The sequence below is a fragment of the Armigeres subalbatus genome, unplaced genomic scaffold, assembly GCF_024139115.2.
Source record: "Armigeres subalbatus isolate Guangzhou_Male unplaced genomic scaffold, GZ_Asu_2 Contig1857, whole genome shotgun sequence".
Classification (NCBI taxonomy): domain Eukaryota; kingdom Metazoa; phylum Arthropoda; class Insecta; order Diptera; family Culicidae; genus Armigeres; species Armigeres subalbatus.
In genome coordinates this window covers 186,471-206,802 of record NW_026942680.1, presented here as the reverse complement: position 1 = coordinate 206,802, position 20,332 = coordinate 186,471, and the positions used below count along the sequence as shown (strand labels likewise).

Below are 20,332 nucleotides of genomic sequence, written 5' to 3'. Positions count from 1 at the left end.
GGGAACCAGGGCATTAGTAGAGAGGGTAACTCAAGTAACATTCTGTTGCTTGGGTGGGTTTAGTGGGTCCGGCGGGCTGGCTTTCTGCCTTCCGCGCCAACCCCACTCCCTGAGTGATAATTTCAGGTGTCTGTATGCAGATTTGCCTTCATACCTCTATATAAAAAAAAACATCAGCGTGTCAATTGGCGAGCAGCAAGCCATGACTTTGCCTCTTCTAGTCAAACCTCCGCGTCGTGCACACGCATCCACGGAGAGTCGCTGTCATAACGTCGTTCCGACCTTTTGGGGCCACAGCTTTTAGTGTCTTTTCATCCAAAACTAAACCAGTGAAGGCCATAATCATCTCAGAACCAAAAAAACTCACAGCCTCTTATTTGATGTTAAAAATATCAAAATTGTTGAACAAACTACTACAATGTTGTGGCAGTGCGACTGCAAGGATGATAAAAATACGAAACGATGTTAAAGCTATCCATCCATTGATTGTCAATACATGCGCTCCTAATTGCACTTAACCTTAGTGTTGGATCATGTGCTTAACTTCCTAAAATTTCGTTTTTCGTTTTAAAACACAGCGGCCTCAAGTTCAACGCCACCGTCAAATGGTTGACAATTATCATCGGAACATTTGGAACCATCGCTGCCACGTTTATGCACTTCAAGCATGCGTCCAAAACGGGAAACGTTACTCCGGTCGAAGCCGTCACAAATGGTTCCGCCAAGGGAAACGGATCCGGTGGCATGGGGACTAACAACAGAAACAGCTCGCCCATACGGCCAGTCATCCCGACCACGAAGGATTTGGTCAGTATCAACAATGGGCGCAACTTGCCAAGCGTCATCGGCGGTTTGGAAAATCCGCATAAGGTGATGCTGACCGAAATGCAGCAGGAACGATACTGAGGTAAGATGTTATAATAGGTTATTGGAAGAATTTTATTTTTCATTTCGAACTATGTCATAGCTCATCATCTGTATTTTTCTTATCTCTATCACAGGTTTTCCGAATTGTTGAAGATTTTTCAATTTGTGTAACTTATTTCCATAAATCAATAGCAGGAAGAATCATCAGTGTGAGTAGAGATTTAGAATTGTTCATAAAAAACAATAATTGCAAAACTAATTCATTACGTTAATCTACAATAAAGATTTTAGGAAATACTGATAAAGTTAACAACATACTAATAAATTTAAACCAAAATAAAAAGAAAACCATATCCTCTTGCTGTAAACCCTTTCAAGGACTAAAGTAAGGGGTACCTCCCACAACTGTTAATATAGTAGACACCCCGTGGGAAAATATCTTCATTAAAAGCTGCTCCGCAACGAAAGTCAAGTGTCTATACACCCTGTCGAAGTTCGATACTTGCTCATCATGTACTGCACCTGGGTGGCTTATCCGTCCGATGCCGTCACGGCCCAGCGTCAAGTAAAATTATAGGTCAATTATCGGCAAATAGACATTTACGGGCATTTCAAAAAATGACGCCCCCTCCACCTTCGGAAAAAGTTTGCAGTTGGAAACACGTGCATTATGCGGCTCGCCGTCACCAATCATAAAAGTGCATTTTTAAGCGATAGCCGTTCGATACGATTCGGTTCGACGAGGTTCGGTCCAGCTGAAGGCGCTCTCACAGTCAACGTGGGGTGGCCACTGTTGTCGTCGTCGTTGGCGGTGAAAGCGGAGCAAGGGCACCAATTCTTGGATTCTAAAATTTGCCACTTCAGCTTGATAACGTAATCAGTCACGATTTGAGGGATGAGTATGTGGGGTTTGGATACTGCATTTGGGTCTATCGGCAGGTTTGCGGATGATTTGGACGAAGCTGTGGAAACAGTTTTAGTTCGGGAGTCGGGTCGCTCGAACGTGCCAAAAACATCTCGTTCCGGGATTCATCGATAACAGGTGGATTAGTGTTTGGTGTTTAGAATACTGCAGATGGGAGTTGTGCAAAAGTCTAATCACTATAGAAATATTTTCAATCCATTTGTTTTACTGTTCAAGTATAAATTGTCAATGACAATTTAAAACATTTTAAATTTGGTTATCATTTTATAGAGCTTGTTTTTTAATTACCTAGATTTGTGTTGAAAATTCTGGGCTGCATTAATATGAAAATATAATATATATGAATGAAATAATAATAATACTTAGCATAAAATGAGGTTGTAATTTGTTTGCAGTGCCAAAGTCGAAGTAGCAGCTCAAATCGGTATTGACCAGAGAAGTCTAACTTGAATCAAAAATGTCACATGCGATGTTGAACGTGATAAAGAAGAAACTTAGCAAAATGAAAATGGACGATATGAACTTCAAGAAGATTGCCATAATTTGTGCCTGTATATTGATTGGTGGGATGTTGTTTAGCCTTTGGATGTTTCCGGCGCTGCTTAAGTCCATGATCAGAAAGGTTAGTACAAGTTGCCAAATTCTTTTGCTTTTTGAAGTCTATCTGTAGGTATATGTAAAGTATTATAAGATTTTCTCTAAATCTCTAACTTTGACAGTTTGAGAATGGTGAAAATAGGTGTGGGTTAACCTTCTTCGGATATTAGAAAAAACTTACGAATAAGATGTTGGGGTCATATTGACCCAGAAATGTAAATGCTTATAAAACAGTCAAATTATAACCGAATCACAAAGTTTATATACCGTTCGAAAGATAAACTCATCAATTTTGTGGCTATGTGGCGATATTCTGGTTCTGGAGACAACGGCCACCGGGAAACGACTTCCACGGGGACCTTGTCGGTCATATAAGGGGAGCATAAAAATCGCTCCATATATGCCTTTCGATCGCTAATTCTTCATAGATTCTCTTAAAACGGTAATGTATGGTCCATGAAAGGGCTTCCGATTAAAGTGGCCACTCCTGGTACATGCAAGGTGCCCCCGGGGAATCCGCAGGAGGGGACATTTCCGTTTTAGCACCAAAATATGCCGTGCGAGGGCTCTTTCGTCATGATTTTCCACCAAACAGATGGTTATGCGCTTGAAATCGATAAGTGACCACATTGGCCACTCCTGGAGCCTATAAGGTGCCCTCGGGGAACCCGTAAAAGGGGACATTTCCGTTTTAACACCAAAATATGCCGTGTGGCGGCTCTTTCGTCATGATTTTCCACCAAACAGATGGTTATGTGCTCGAAATCGATAAAAGACCACATTGGCCACTCTTGGAACCTATGAGGTGCCCTTGGGGAACCCGTAGAAAGGAATATTTCCGTTTAAACTCCAAAATATGCCATGCGGTGGCTCATTCGTCATGATTTTCCACAAAATAGATGATTATGCGCACGAAATCGATAACTGACCACATTGGCCACTCTTGGAGCCTATGAGGTGCCCTCGGGGAACCCGTAAAAGGGGACATTTCCGTTTTAACACCAAAACATGCCGTGTGGCGTGTGGCTTTTATCATGATTTTCCACCAAACAGATGGTCATGCGCTTGAAATCGATAAATGATCACATTGGCCACTCCTTGTATATGCAAGGTACCCCCGGGGAACCCGTAGAAGAGGACATTTCCGTTCTGGCACCAAAATGTGCGGTGCTGCGGTTCTTTCGTCAAGATTTTGCACAAAATAGATGATTATGCGCTCGAAATCGATAAGTGACCACATTGGCCACTCTTGGAGCCTATGAGGTGCCCCCGGGGAATCCGTAAAAGGGGACATTTCCGTTTTAACACCAAAATATGCCGTGCGGCAGCTTTTTTTTAACTTTATTATCGTGATTTTTTATTTTACAGATAAGTACCGTGCAGCAGCTCTGTCGTCATGATTTTCCACAAAATAGATGATTATGCGCTTGAAATCGATATTTGACCACATTGGCCGCTCTTGGAGTCTACCAGGGGCCCCCAGGGAACCCGTAGAATGGGATATTTCCGTTTTAACACCGAAATATGCCGAGCGGCGACTCTTTCGGTGTGTTTTCCCACCAAAGAGATGGTTATTCGCTCGAAATCAATAAGTGACCACATTGGCCACTCTAAAACCTATGAGGTGCCCTTGGGGAACCCGCAGAAAGGGACATTTCCGTTTAACACCGAAATATGTCGTGCTGCGGCTCTTTCGTCATGATTTTTCACAAAAAAAAATGATTGTGCGCCTGAAACCGATAAGTGACCACATTGGCCACTCATGGAACCAACACTTCCGTTTTTATACCGAAATGAATAAGTGACCACATTTTCCATTTTGGAACCTATGAAGTACCGCCATGGAACTCATAGGAGAGGACATTTCCGTGCTTACTCTTACTCTTACTTATGCCCGATGCCCACGTAGCGTGTTTTCAAGCTGCGTGCACGCCGCGTCCACGCAAGGTACCCGGCATCAAATGTAGTCGTGCACACGTTTACGTGTGCATTACTCCATTTGATGCTGGGTACCTTGCGTGAACGCGGCGTGCAAGCAGCGTGAAAAAACTTCACGTGGACATCGGCCCTTAAAGACATGCCGTGCAGCGGCTCTTTCACTATAATTTTCCATCAAATAGTTGGTTATGCTCTTGAAATCTAATATCAACCCGGGGGAACCCCAGGCCCAGTTCCGGTAATTGTGGAGTGCCGTGAAGAATTCATTGAAAGTGTCTGTGCACAAAAAATATCACTCACTTTTTAGGAACTTTTCCTCAACCGAATTGCTCGCAGTAAATACCATTCGACTAAAATCCTGCCCTATTGTTTCCTATTAAAAATTGGCCAGATCGGACTATGGGCTCCGAAGTTATGGCCAAAATACTAATTTCAGCAGCTGCATGGAAAAATCACTTTTCTGGCACTTATGCTCATCCGATTGGCTTGCAATAAGTTGCGTTCAGCAGAAAATTTTAGAATGCAAATAAACAAATATGAAAAATAAGAGCTATCTACCTATTAGTGTTATATTAGACTTTTCTTATATATTTCTCAACCCTTTTGAACGAACGATAAAGGCACCATCACCACTAGGTAGATTAATTTTTTTTTCTATCAAATAGGTCATTCATTCTGAACTTAATATCTATAACCTATAAGGTACCCGCAGGAGTCTCACAGAAGGAGAGATTTTTTTTATATCGAAATGTTGCGTTTTCATATCATTGCCCACGGCGATCGGTGAAAACCTCAAACTTCTATGAGTCGATATTGAAGGGACCATCGACTAATGGTAACATCGAGATGCGGAATAGAAAATCCTTGGAGAGCTGTTCGAAGGAATCATCACAGTAGCCCAGAAACTATTTTTTTGCAATTCCTGATCATAATACCTGGTTTACAGTTGGCGTTTGAGTGATAAAACGGCCTACTTTTCCATACCAACGACATGGGTGCTTTAATGAACATTATGCAACACAAATGGGTTGCATAATAGTAGTTTGTGCAACAAGTTGCAAAAAGATGATTTTTTCAGCACGAGTCGTACGTTTATCGAACGAGGCTTGCCGAGTTGGATAAATACTACGAGTGCTGAAAAAATCAAGTTTTGCAACGAGTTGCACACGCTTTTTTTTGCAATGACGAAAAATGGACTTTAATATGACAAATCTGTACCAAAATTATACTTGTACTTGTCTAATTTCTTCCAGAATTTACTCAATATGATCATTCTTGCCAATTAATTATATTGCTGCAGAGATTCCATGCTGCCGTGCAACAATGCATAGTTCGATAATCCGTGAAGCGATATATGTACTTGCTTTTGGAAATTTTTGATGTCATGTCCATCAAGCTATTTCATTTATTACGCGACGCCGATAATACACTATTTGAACACTTACCCAAGCTAATTCAGCAAAATGTAGTCATGTAACTACTGTTCTGATGTTGGTTTTTCATTATAGCACCCAAATGAGTGTTATAATGAATATTATGCAACCCATTTGAGTTGCATAATGTTCATTAAAGCACCCATTTCGTTGGTATGGAAAAGTAGGCCGTTTCATGACTCATCGGCGAATTGTAAACCAGATATTATGATCAGGAATTGCAAAAAATCCATTAAAGCACTCATTTGGGTGCTATAATGGAAAACCAGCATTGGAACAATAGTTACATGACCACATTTAGCTAAATTGGCTTGGGGGAGTGTTCAAATAGTGTATTCTCTGTGACACGTAATAAATGAAATAATTTGATGGACATTACATCAAATTCTCCAAAGGCAGGTTTATCTATCGCCTTATGGTCTGTCGAACACACAATGGGGCACGATAACATGGAATCTGTTTGTTTTCTGCAGCAACATGATTTTTTGGCAAAATTGGTCATGTTAGGTGAATAAAATTTTACCATTTTGGTACAGACTTATCATATTTAAGCCCATTTTTCGTCATTGCAAAAAATAGCGTGTGCAACTCGTTGCAAAACTCGATTTTTTCAGCACTCGTAGTATTTATCCAACTCGGCAAGCCTCGTTGGATAAACGTACAACTCGTGCTGAAAAAATCATCTTTTTGCAACTAGTTGCACAAACTACTATTTTAATTTGACTCAGTACTCAATTTCAAATGAAGAACAATTTCAAGCGCATAACCAACTTTTTGAAGACTTGTGGCACCTCATAGGTTCTAAGGGTGGACAATATGTCAATAATCGATTTCGAGGGCACCTATTTGGAGGAAAATCACGACGAAAGAGCCGCCGCATGACATATGTTGGTGTAAAAATGGAAATGTCTTCTTCTACGTGTTCTCCGAGGTTTCAAATGTAGCCAATGTGGTCACTTATCGATTTCGAGCGCACGTCCATCTGTTTGATAGGAAAACACCAAAAGAGCCGCCGCACGGCTTATATTGGTGTAAAAATGGAACTGTCTCCTTCTACGGGATCCCTGGGGGGCCCTCATAGGTTCCAGGCGTTGCCAATGTGATCACTTATCAATTTCGAGCGCATAATCATCTATTTTGTGGAAAAGCATGACGAACGGCATATTTTCGTGCTAAAACGGAAATGTCCTCTCATACGGGTTCCCCGGGGGCACCTTGCATGTACCAGGAGTGGCCAATGTGGTCATTTATCGATTTCAAACGCATGACCATCTGTTCGGTGGAAAATCATGACAAAAGAGCCGCCGCACGGCATATTTTGGTGCTAAAACGGAAATGTCCCCTCCTGCGGGTTCCCCGGGGGCACCTTGCATGTACCAGGAGTGGCCAATGTGGTCTTTTATCGATGTCAAGCGCATTATCATCTATTTTGTGGAAAATCATGACGACAGAGCCGCCTCGCGGTATATTTTGGTGCTAAAACAGAAATGTCCACTCCTGCGGATTCCTCGGGGGCACCTTGCATGTACCAGGAGTGGCCAATGTGGTTACTTATCGATTTCAAGCGTATAACCATCTGTTTGTTGGAAAATCATGACAAAAGAGCCGCCGCACGGCATATTTTGATGCTAAAACGGAAATGTCCCCTCCTGCGGGTTCCCCGGGGGCACCTTGCATATACCAGGAGTGGCCAATGTGGTCTTTTATCGATTTCAAGCGCATTATCCTCTATTTTGTGGAAAATCATGACGGCAGAGCCGCCGCACGGTATATTTTGGTGCTAAAACGGAAATGTCCCCTCCTGCGTGGATTCTGCGTCGAATGCAACTTGTTGCGAGCAAATCGGTTAAGGATAAGTGCCCGAAAAATGAGTGACATTTTTTTACGCGATTTTTTCGTATGAGTTTGTATTTTGGCCATAACTTTCGATCCCATAGTCCGATCTGGCCAATTTCAAATAGAAAACAATGGGACAGGATTCTGCGTCGAATGCAACTTGTTGCGAGCAAATCGGTTGAGGATAAGTGCCCGAAAAATGAGTGACATTTTTTGAGTAGTTTTGCGCACACACACACACACACACACACACACACACACACACACACACACACACACACACACACACACACACACACACACACACACACACACACACACACACACAGACATCACCTCAATTCGTCGAACTGAGTCGATTGGTATATAAGACTATGGGTCTCCGGGCCTTCTATAAAAAGTTTTGTTTTTGGAGCGATCATATAGCCTTTACCGTATACTTAGTATACGAGAAAGGCAAAAAAGGTATTTTGGTCATAACTTCCGATCCCATAGTCCGACCTGGCCAATTTTCAATAGGAAACAATGGGAAAGGATTCTGCGTCGAATGCAATTTGTTGCGAGCAAATCGGTTGAGGATAAGTGCCCGAAAAATGAGTAACATTTTTTACGCGATTTTTACGTATAAATTTGTATTTTGGCCATAATTTCCGATCCCATAGTCCGACCTGACCAATTTTCAATAGGAAACAATGGGAAAGAATTCTTCGTTGAATGCAATTTGTTGCGAGCAAATCGGTTGAGGATAAGTGCCCAAAAATGAGTGACATTTTTTACGCGATTTTTACGTATAAATTTGTATTTTGACCATAACTTCCGATCCCATAGTCCGACCTGACCAATTTTCAATAGGAAACAATGGGAAAGAATTCTTCGTTGAATGCAATTTGTTGCGAGCAAATCGGTTGAGGATAAGTGCCCGAAAAATGAGTGACATTTTTTACGCGATTTTTACGTATAAATTTGTATTTTGGCCATAACTTCCGATCCCATAGTCCGACCTGGCCAATTTTCAATAAGAAACAATGGGAAAGGATTCTGCGTCGAATGCAACTTGTTGCGAGCAAATCGGTTGAGGATAAGTGCCCGAAAAATGAGTGACATTTTTTGAGTAGTTTTGCGCACACACACACATACACACACACACACACACACACACACACACAGACATCACCTCAATTCGTCGAACTGAGTCGATTGGTATATAACACTATGGGTCTCCGGGCCTTCTATAAAAAGTTTGTTTTTGGAGCGATCATATAGCCTTTACCGTATACTTAGTATACGAGAAAGGCAAAACATAACAGCAAATAGCGATGAAGCCGGTGAATAAAATTTACGACTATTTGAATTTTCAATCACATTTATTTAATTTTATATTGTCTATTATTGTGTTATATTAAATTTGTGTATCATATTTACTTTCCAATATTACTGATTTGACTGTATATATATTTATATATGATATGGGGTTGGGAGGGTGCATCAGGGCATCAATGAAGTTACAACTAGACAATGAAGTGGTAGCCAATCGGAGTCAAGGAAGGAAAAATATTAGTCGTTCGTGTCTAATACTTTTATCTCCAACAGTTGTTAACCAGTTGACGCGCTCTTCTTCAAACAAACCATCCCGTGGAAAGCTTGACAAGTATTGCAAATTTCATAATTTTTTTTAGTTGGATTATTCTGCTGGAAGGAGATTCTCATTTTCCCGTGGGTTTCGTGTAAGTGTCTCTGTGAAGAAAGGTCCTCCCTCGTCCAGGACATGCGAATTGAAACTTGGTGAGAGAATTCCATTATAAACATATATTTACCAAATAATATTGAAACTATATGATCAAATACAAAAAAAAATAACCATCAGGGCACCCGATTGAAGCGATTTGGATAGGAAGAGTGGAATCGCCAACTTCCTGTTGTTAACATCTCGTGGATAAAGGGCGGGCTCTTCTCCCCATCTATTGGGTCAATCTGGGAAACGAAGGCTAGATTATATTATTGTATGTACGAACTTTCTTCTGGAAGGAGATTCTCTATACATCCCGTGGATTCGCATAAGTGTTTCTGCTTATGGAACCACCCCACCCATTTTTGGCCCTTCATACAGGAGTTTGATGAAATACAAACAATAATATAATCATGATCAAATCGTTTGTCAGATATGGCCAGTGCTATCGGCAGGTGCCTTGCTACAATAGATGGTAGTATCATCATCATCATCATCAAAACGGAAATGTCCCCTCCTGCGTGTTCCCCGGGGGCACCTTGCATGTACCAAGAGTGGCTACTTTCGTCGGAAGCCCTCTCATGGACCATACATTACCGTTTTAAAAGAATATATGAAGAATTAGCAATCGAATGGCATATATGGAGCGATTTTCATGCTCCCCTTATATGACCGACAAGGTCCCCGTGGAAATCGTTTCCCGATGGCCATTGTCTCCAGAACCAGCTCATCAGCACATAGCCACAAAATTGATGAGTTTATCTTTCGAACGGTATATAAACTTTGTAATTCGGTTATAATTTGACTGTTTTATAAGCATTTACATTTCTGGGTCAATATGACCCTAACATCTTATTCGTAACTTTTTTTGTGGGGTCGTTCCTGTTGCACCTTAAAATACTTTTTTCATGTCAGATGCTTAATTTCCACAAAATATTAAAAGTCAAGAAATTTCAGAACGATCGGATTATCAGGTAAAAAGTTATTTTACTTTGAAGTTTCGTTTTGGGTCATATTGACCCCAACATCTTAGTAAGGTTAAAAATAAATCAAATTTCGAAGACATTGCTCAAAAGTTGACCTAAATCGTTCTGTAGAGTCGACTCAAGTACGAGACATTGAAGATAGCATTATAGTTGAGGTTGAAATACGTATCTGTAAAGATTGCAACGTGAAAAAGAGCTTAATAATTTTCCGCCGATTTCACTTCCAAAATCCACCCCTAGCCTTCGTGAACCGTGACAGATAAAAATGGGAGGACATGGCTGTTTGTTGACTGTGTATTGCACTTTATTCCGGAAAGTCGAGTTTTGTCTATCCCGCGCACGTTTGTATCGTTTCTCGTTCGCCCTTGTGCGGTGTTGCAGTAACGCGGATGTTCGTGATGTCGGAGAAAAATTGAACGTGCGTCGGTTAGAACGTGGTTGATTTGGTTTTTCGTCACTAGGCAAGCTGATTTCCTTGTCACCGTGTGGATATTTTACGGGGGACGAAAGTCCTTCCAACTTCCATGCCGTGAGGTGTAGGAATATATTTAGTTGTCCGTTGTTATTCGATGCGATGTGCAGTGGGTGGCCGCCAATAGTCTGTTTGCTGAAAGCAGATACTTTTTCAGATGAGATGATAATAGATGAGTTTCTGATTTATATAAAATAGTTAAACGCCTTCGGGACAGCCACCGGTCTTGACTTGTGTAATGTAGTGGGCTATCTTCGTTAACTTATAATGGTTGCCTAGCTATGTTAGAATGGTTGTGCAAAATTTCCAATTGTCAGAAGCAGTCTAATAAGCTTTAAACCTTCCAGAATTTGATGCTGAAACCGGGGTCCCCAACGCGTGCCATGTTTGAGAAAATTCCATTTCCCCTCGATTTTAAGTTGTACTTGTTCCACGTGACCAACCCGGATGTTGTGATGAAGGGCGGAAAACCTCACGTGCGCGAGATGGGCCCGTACGTTTTTGAGTAAGTAACCAAAGGATAATTGTTGTACCTAATGAAGGATTCCAGCAATAATGTGCTGGAAAACCCGAAAACCAGAAATGACCATTATTGATTTGAATAAAACTTGGCACATGTTTAAAATCGGCTATAGAAAAAAAAATCATCATCTTTCAAGAGCTGTTTTCGCTAACAATTTTTCAGAAAACTAACATTTTAATTGAGAAATCGTAACACCAAAACCATTCCAGATAGAGATAAACTTGATGCTGGTTTTTTTTTTTATTATTAAACGCATTGAAAAAAAATTAAAAAATGTCGCCCGAACATTCAGAAACTAGCATTTAAACTCAAACTCCTACAAAAAACTGTTTTTTCGATTTTTTTCCTATACGACATAAAAAAAAACTAAAGAAAAATGGAAGATCAACTCCGGTATGGAGACTCGTCTGTGAAATAGTTTTTCTAAGAGCAAAATTTTTGGAACTACAGTCCACTGTCTACATCTCGATATTGAAGGGACTATCTAGATAGGGAAAGATCGAAGCATGGAAGGAGAATTGAAAGGGGTTTACTTACTTACTTATGGGTCCTGTATACCTCCGGTGGTGCTAAGGACCGACTTGAAAGATTTCCTTCCTGTGCCTCTGGGGTTGCCTCTGCTGCGATGTCCCGCTGGGTTTCAGTCTAATTCTTGTTTACAGATTTCGTTTCCGCCCCTACATAAGGTGTGGCCAGCCCAGCCCCACTTCCGATCCCGAATTTCTGTTGCTATCGGCCTCTGGTGACAATGACGGTGAAGCTCGCTGATTGAGACCCAGTTGTGAGGCCACCAGGCCCGAATTATATACCGCAGGCTTTTGCTGATCAACACCTGCAGCCGTTGGGTGTTCTCCACTGATACACACCATGTTTCGCTAGCGTATAGTAGCATAGATTTCACGTTAGAGTTGAAAATTCGTATTTTGGTGCGTTCACGCATCTGCCTGTTGTCCATATATTTCTTAAACTCGCAAAGGCAGGCCTTGCTTTCTTTGTACACGTATGATTAAGAACTTTTATTTAATCCTTTTACCAGCGAATCTGGCAAATCTATTCAGCTGTTTTTGACGTGCTTGCACAACTACTTTACTGCATGTTACACAACTTTTTCTCAATCTTCACGGACCAATCCAGTAATATTAATTTGCTTCAATAGTGCTTATTCAGACTTTTTGAATCTGTTAAATAAGTCTTGTACAGCCACTAAATTTAATTTAATTAAATATTATTTAAGAGTAGAGAGTAAATATCGGAGTTCATTTTTTTTGTGAAAATTGAAATTCCAATTTTGTTGCTACCTAGATATGAACTCCTGATCTCCAGATTCAATGACTGATGATCTGTCAACACAGTCACTTCGACTTATGTAAATAACAGAGGAAATTATCGATGTGCTTATTGACATACCCTCTAGGTTGTTTTACTAAAGCTATTTTTAGTTTCGAGCCATTTCGTCCAACAGTCAGTTATGCTGGAATCCAATCAAGCTGCTGTCCATTTTGCGGAGAATCAGCTCACTCTGCCTTTAAGTGTACCAAGTTTTCGAAGATGCGGATTGCGGAGAAGCTCGACGGCGTGAAGAAACATTTGCTTTGTTTGAATTGCCTGTCATCAGGACACTTCGCACGATTCTGCAGCCGAAGATCGTGCTTCCACTGTGGTCAACGGCACCACTCGTTACTTCACGCGAACTCGTCCACCATCGCGAATCCGTCTGCCAAGCCAGGACAGTCATATGGGAATCTGTCATCTAGGAAATCACCTGGACAGCAACCACTACAAGTTAAGCCAACACAAATCGGTCACTCAACACACACTCAGCATACACAAGCTGGACGCACAGAACAATCAAATTCCACACATGCAAGTAACGCTCATTCACACTTATCCGCCATAGACGGCCCTAGTACAAGCCTACACACTGCTCCACTAGCTACAACAAGATATGTTCCGCACACCGTTCTTCTCTCTACCGCTGTCGTAAGCCTTTACGATCAGTTCGGTAAAACTTTGCTTGCACGTGCATTGCTGGACTCTGGTTCTCAGCGATGATATATGTCTGAAACCGTTTCGCAAAGGCTCAAGTTCAAACGAACTCGTGAGCATTTACCGATCGTCGGAATCAGTGGATCGTGAACTGCATCTACTCAAGCAGTTTTCGCGGAAGTTCATTCGCTTGCTACAAACTATGTGGCAAATCTTAAGTTCCATATCTTGCCACGAGTAACCGTCGATCTTCCAACACGAAGCATTGACATCCGTTCCTGGAATGTTCCGAAGGAGATAGTATTAGCCGATCCAACGTTCCACGAATCTGGAGCTGTAGATCTGATCATAGGAGCAGAAGTATATCTGGAGCTGATGATTGCAGAGCGTCAAATGAAGCTGGGAGATTCTGGTCCAATGTTCCAAAATACTCGTTTGGGCTGGATAATCTCTGGAGGGATTCCGGATGAGTTAGCTGACTAGCACGGTTCTTTGAGCTGGAATCGTGTCGCACCACCAGCACATTGTCACTAGAAGAGTCGGCATGTGAAACGAACGAGAGAACGACGACGAGAGACTCTACCGGCAGATTCGTTGTTCAGCTACCCAAGAAACAATTTTTCGTTGATCTCTTGGGAGATACTCAGGCCATCGCTACTCGTCGCTTCATGGCATTGGAGCGCAGATTGGAAACCGATCCATTCGTGAAAAAGATGTATTCCGATTTCATCGACGAATATATTCGGATGCAGCATATGGGTGAGATCTCAGCACGAGACCTAAGCACATTTCCGGTAGCATACTTCCTACCGCACCATGCGGTATTAAAGCCTGATAGCACCACGACCAAACTGCGTGTCATGTTTGATGCGTCGTGCGCAAGCACGTCTGGAGTTTCATTGAATGAAGCTCTCATGGTGGGTCCTGTGGTTCAGGAGGACCTTACTTCCATAACACTACGTTTCCGTCTGAGGAAGTTCGCGATGACAGCTGACATTGAGAAGATGTATAGGATGATCAAGATGTACCCGATGGATCATCCACTCCAATGCATAGTATGGAGAGAGGATTCAACTAAGCCGATTCGATTGTTCATGCTGACCACAGTCACGTACGGTACGTCTTCAGCACCGTACTTGGCCACGCGTTGCCTAAAGAAGTTGGCAAAGGATGAGAAGAACAACTTTCCTGCCGCCACTGATACGATTCTCTACGAGTTCTACGTCGGCGATACGCTGGAGAGCGTTGACAGCCTTGAAGAAGCTGTACAATTGTCGCAGGATCTTCAACTCTAGAGAAATGCTTGATCATATTCCACCTTATCTGCGAGATGAACGCTCTTGTTTGGATCTCGAACTCTCTAACCCCACAGTTAAGACCCTTGGAATTAAATGGGAACCCCGTTCGGAAATTTTTCGGTTCACTGTACCTCGGTGGAACCCTGCTACTGAGATTACCAAGAGGATTATATTGTCCGCTTTCGCGAAGCTTTTCGATCCGTTAGGCCTGGTTGGACCTAGTCTTGTTCCTTCCAAGGTATTTCTCCAGGGTCTTTGGAGAACAAAGTGATCCTGGAACGATATTCTACCCGAAGAGCTTCAAATGTGGTGGAAAGGATTTAGAGAAAGTTTGGAAGGTCTGACTCTGTTGCAAGTACCTCGTTGGATTGCATTCGGAAGCGAAACATTGTCCGTCGAGCTTCACATGGTCTGTGACGCATCTCAGAAGGCGTACGGCGCCTGCATCTACATCAGGTGTGTCTCGTTCGATGGAACAGTTTCGTCATCACTGGTAACCGCTAAATCTCGAGTAGCTCCGCTTGAAGACCTAGAGAAGAAACGAAAACATATTTCGATTCCACGATTAGAGCTCTCGTCTGCACTAACAGGCGCACATCTGTACGAAAAAGGCGTCCAAAGTCTCAAGATCGCAGTTCAGTCGTATTTTTGGACCAACTCAATGATCGTTAAGTATTGGATCGCAGCGCCTCCGTCTCGTTGGAACATTTTCGTTGCCAACAGGGAGTCTGAAATTCAGCACATCACACGTGGAGGTATCTGGAATCACATAGCCGGCTTGGAGAACCCGGCAGATGTTCTATCAAGAGGAATGGATCCTCAACAACTGAAGGACTTCCAGATGTGGTGGCAAGGGCCACCTTGGTTACAGTTAGACAAAACCTTATGGCCGACAACGGCTACATTTATCAGGAGGACCTGGAGTTACTGGAGGAACAAATATCGGTGTCTAATCCAGCTCTAGTTATTGTCTGTTTCCTTGGTAACAAAACACGCCGACCATTTTTTAGGCACTATCAAAATCGTCGCCAACATCTTTACGCTAAAATTATGTTAGTTTTATTAGAAAATAATGACAATCTGCATTGAAAACAGGGCTCAATTTTTGGAAATAATGTGATTATTGAGTATATAAAATTTTGTTCACAGTTGATTTGACAGATCTTATGGCCATTTCTGCTGGCGATGATTTTGGCGTCAATTTGTTTTGCGACGATTTCAAATCGTCGCGGCCGATAAGGTGGGAAATTGGTAATATTGAACCTAGCACAATCTTCAGCCTTCGATCGTCATTACAAGATTTAGTTCGCATCGTATCCCTCGTCCGGAGATTTGTGCACAACTGTCGAAACACTAGCGACCGCAGAGTAGGTCTAGTGCGATATGAAGAACGAGAAGCAGCTTCACATCAGTTACTGATCCTAGCCCAGAGAGAAAGTTTTCCAGAAGAACTAGCCGCGTTACGTGAAGAAGTGAAAGCTACGTCTCGCTTAGAACTACTATGCCCTCGCTTGGTAAACGGATTAATCCTCGTCGGCGGCCGGCTTCGAAACGCTAACATTTCAGCCGGTTAAAAGCATCCTGCACGTTGGACACCCGGGAAAAGACGGCAACATCCGTGTCGTCAAAGTTTGCACGACAGACGGAGACTTCTTCCTTCGATTTCCAAAGTGTGTGTCCTACCAATTCATTATTCAGAATTGGTCCGTCTCCGTCCACGTCAAGTTACGAGGAGGATTAACTTCTTCTCCATCAGGCGCCTGGTGGCGCTGCGGAGGCCTTCGGGTCTCCGCGTCCCAGTTAAGCTTTTGTTTTATAGTATATAGTCAGAAAGCTCAGAGAATGTTTGTCCTCCGTAGTCAAGTCCATCCGACGTGGCAGGAGCCGTCGCTCGCCCGAATGTCTGAAATCTGATGTCCACTCCGTTGATGTCTGGTCCATCCAAGGTCGAATCAAGCTCTGCTCAGTTCCTGTTCGTCAATTTTGATGTATTGCGTCAAGTATTCTGTGGGCGTTGAGGAATCCCCACACAAAGTTACGTGTCTTGCATGTTTTGCCTTTCTCGTATACTAAGTATACGGTAAAGGCTATATGATCGCTCCAAAAACAAACTTTTTATAGAAGGCCCGGAGACCCATAGTGTTATATACCAATCGACTCAGTTCGACGAATCGAGGTGATGTCTGTGTGTGTGTGTGTGTGTGTGTGTGTATGTGTGTGTGTATGTGTGTGTGTGTGTGCAAAACTACTCAACAAAATGTCACTCATTTTCGGGCACTTATCCTCAACTGATTTGCTCGCAACAAGTTGCATTCGACGCAGAATCCTGTCCCATTGTTTCCTATTTGAAATTGGCCAGATCGAACTATGGGATCGAAAGTTATGGCCAAAATACAAAATCATACGAAAAAATCGCGTAAAAAATGTCACTCATTTTTCGGGCACTTATCTTCAACCGATTTGCTCGCAACAAGTTGCATTCGACGCAGAATCCTGTCCCATTATTTTCTATTTGAAATTGGCTAGATCGGACTATGGGGTCGAAAGTTATGGCCAAAATACAAAATCCTACGAAAAATCGCGTAAAAAATGTCACTCATTTTTCGGGCACTTATTTTCAACCGATTTGCTCGCAACAAGTTGCATTCGACGCAGAATCCTGTCTCATTGTTTCCTATTCAAAATTGGCCAGATCGGACTATGGGATCGAAAGTTATGGCCAAAATACAAATTCATACAAAAAAATCGCGTAAAAATGTCACTCATTTTTCGGGCACTTATCCTCAACCGATTTGCTCGCAACAAGTTGCATTCGACGCAGAATCCTGTCCCATTATTTCTTATTTGAAATTGGCCAGATCGGACTATGGGATCGAGAGTTATGGCCAAAATACAAATTCATACAAAAATATTGCGTAAGAAATGTCACTCATTTTTCAGGCACTTATTCTCAACCGATTTGCTCGCAACAAATTGGATTCGACGCAAAATCCTTTCCCATTGTTTCCTATTGAAAATTGGACAGGTCGAACTATGGGATCTGAAGTTATGACCAAAATACCTTCTTTCATAAAAATCACAAAAAATGTCACCTATTTTTCGGCCACCTAACCTTAATCGATTCACACGCAACAAGTTGCATTCGACGCAGAATCCTGTCCCATTGTTTCCTATTGAAAATTGGCTAGATCGGACTATGGCAGTGGTGCTCAGCACTTTGGGCGTTTTTCACCTTAATTTACTTCTCACACCATAAAATGAGCTTAACCCATACAAATTAGCACTTGGTCGAAAGCTTTCAAATATATCTATCTGCTGAGGGTAATAAAACGGATGTTGGTGTTAAATTCACTCCGTACGAAACGATCAAAGCAAAACAAAAGTGCGGACCGCGGGCCGCAGGGTAATTTTACTTTGATCAAGTCGTACGGAATGATTTTACCATTAATATTCGTTTTAATATCCTCTGCTGATAGATATATTTGAAAGCTTTCGTCCAAGTACTAACTTGTAAGATGAAAGCTCATTTTTATTGTGTGATAAGCAAATTAAGGCAAAAAACACACAAAATGCTGAGCACCACTGGACTATGGGATCGGAAGTTATGGCCGAAACACCATTTTAGCCTTTTACGAAAAGGCTGTATGTTCGCTCCAAAAACCAAACTTTTACAGAAGGCCTGGAGACACATAGTGTTATATACCAATCGATTCAGCTCGACGAACTGAGATGATGTCTCTGTCTCTCCCATTTCAGACGGGAGTTTGGCAGAAAGACGGTCATGAGATTCATATCATAACAAATATTGCCCTCCGCTCGCGTGATGGGAATGACATTTTCGTTTTCTTTTTGTGTAGTCGGAGCTTCAGTTCAACTAACATCCAAAAGTGATATCCTTAAAATATATGACTGGGTGAAATAAAACAGGGTTATGTACGGAAAGATTGGAAAAGGAAACAAAAATGTCGAAATTCTTATTAGCATATTGTAGATCAAGCTGAAAACCGAACCGAGGTCCCGCGAAATCGCATTTTCTCGCATTTCCGGATGTTGCAACTGCATCGCGAGTAGTGCGCAACTGTGCCATAGTCGGGCACCACTCGCGATGCAGTTGCGACATCCGGAAATGGGACAAAATATGATTTTCGGTTTTCAACTGGATCTACAATATCTTTGCCATAAATAATCTGATGTTCATAGAACGGACAAAGAAATTTGTCTTTTTTACTCCTAGCCACTAGCTCATCTTTTTTCAAGCACACACATTTTACGAAGGTCGAGAAAGGCACCATCACCGCTAGGTGGATTAATCTGGGTTTTTTTTTCGTCGTTTCGAGCAATCAAACACTCTTCTGTTTCAATCGGAGGATACATCCAAACTCGTCGCACTTCAACCGGCACCCAGGCGCAACCAACCGATGACTCAGAACCGATACACATCAGATCCGCACTGGAGACAAGATGATTATCAGCAGTTTGAAGTTTTTCTGGACAGTTGCGGCCACTTTGAAGTCGGTACCATACTTGGAACTCTCGTCAACGTTTCATCCGAGGTCACATCGTTGGTTTCATCGGTGGCGCATTAGCGCCTGCGGAGGCGGACGGAGAAGGAGCTGCAGAGTTTTATGAGCCTAGTTCCACGTTCTAATCGACGGTAAATTCTTCTCCGACATCACGAACGTACGCACTTACCGCAGTGCGAATATTGAATGGCATGGCTCGGTGCCCCCGGATCAGAGAAACGACTGGTATGACGGCGAATGTGAGCAGTTAGTTGAGGAGAAGAATGCAGCATGGGCGAGATTGCTGCAACACCGCACGAGGGCGAACGAGGCACGATACAAACGGGCGCGGAACAGACAAAACTCGATTTTCCGGAGGAAAAAGCGCCAGCAGGAGGATCGAGACCGTGAAGAGACGGAGGAACTGTACCGCGCTAATAACGCACGAAAGTTCTATGAGAAGTTGAACCTTTCATGTAAGGGCCACATGCCACAGCCCGATATGTGTAGGGACATAAACGGGAACCTTCTTACAAACGAGCGTGAGGTGATCCAAAGGTGGCGGCAGCACTACGAAGAGCACCTAAATGGTGGCGGTATGGTAATGAACCTAGGAGCATGCGCGCAGGACATGTGACTTCCGGCTACGTAACTCCAGGAAATCCAGGTGGAGATCGGCCGACAAAGCCCCTGGAGTTGACCAACTACCAGGAGAGCTGTTTAAACACGGTGGTGAGGCACTGGCTACAGCGCTGCACTGGGTAATTACCAAGGTTTGGGAGGATGAGGTTCTGCCGCAGGAGTGGATGGAAGGTGTCGTGTGTCCCATCTACAAAATCATCGCAATAACATTGCTGAACGCCGCCTACAAGGTACTCTCCCAAATTTTATGCCGCCGACTAACACCAATTGCAAAAGAGTTCGTGGGGCAGTACCAGGCGGGATTTATGGGTGAACGCTCTAACACAGACCAGGTGTTCGCCATACGTCAGGTATTGCAGAAATGCCGCGAATACAACCTGCCCACACATCATCTATTTATCGACTTCAAAGCCGCATATGATACAATCGATCAGGACCAGCTATGGCAGCTAATGCACGAAAACGGATTTCCGGATAAACTGATACGGTTGATCAAGGCGACGATGGATCGGGTGATGTGCGTAGTTCGAGTTTCAGGGGCATTCTCGAGTCCCTTCGAAACGCGTAGAGGGTATCAAGGTGATGGTCTTTCGTGTCTGCT

General features: G+C 42.7%; 1 protein-coding gene across 1 annotated transcript in view; it reads left to right on the top strand.

Annotated features, from left to right (window-relative positions):
* Window positions 1-20,332, top strand: part of LOC134203452 (uncharacterized) — a 57,208-nt gene that overhangs the window by 25,856 nt on the left and 11,020 nt on the right. The window contains 3 exon segments of the mRNA XM_062678330.1: window positions 579-903; window positions 2,247-2,414; window positions 11,128-11,285. Of these exon segments, the coding sequence (XP_062534314.1) occupies window positions 579-903; window positions 2,247-2,414; window positions 11,128-11,285 (651 nt within the window).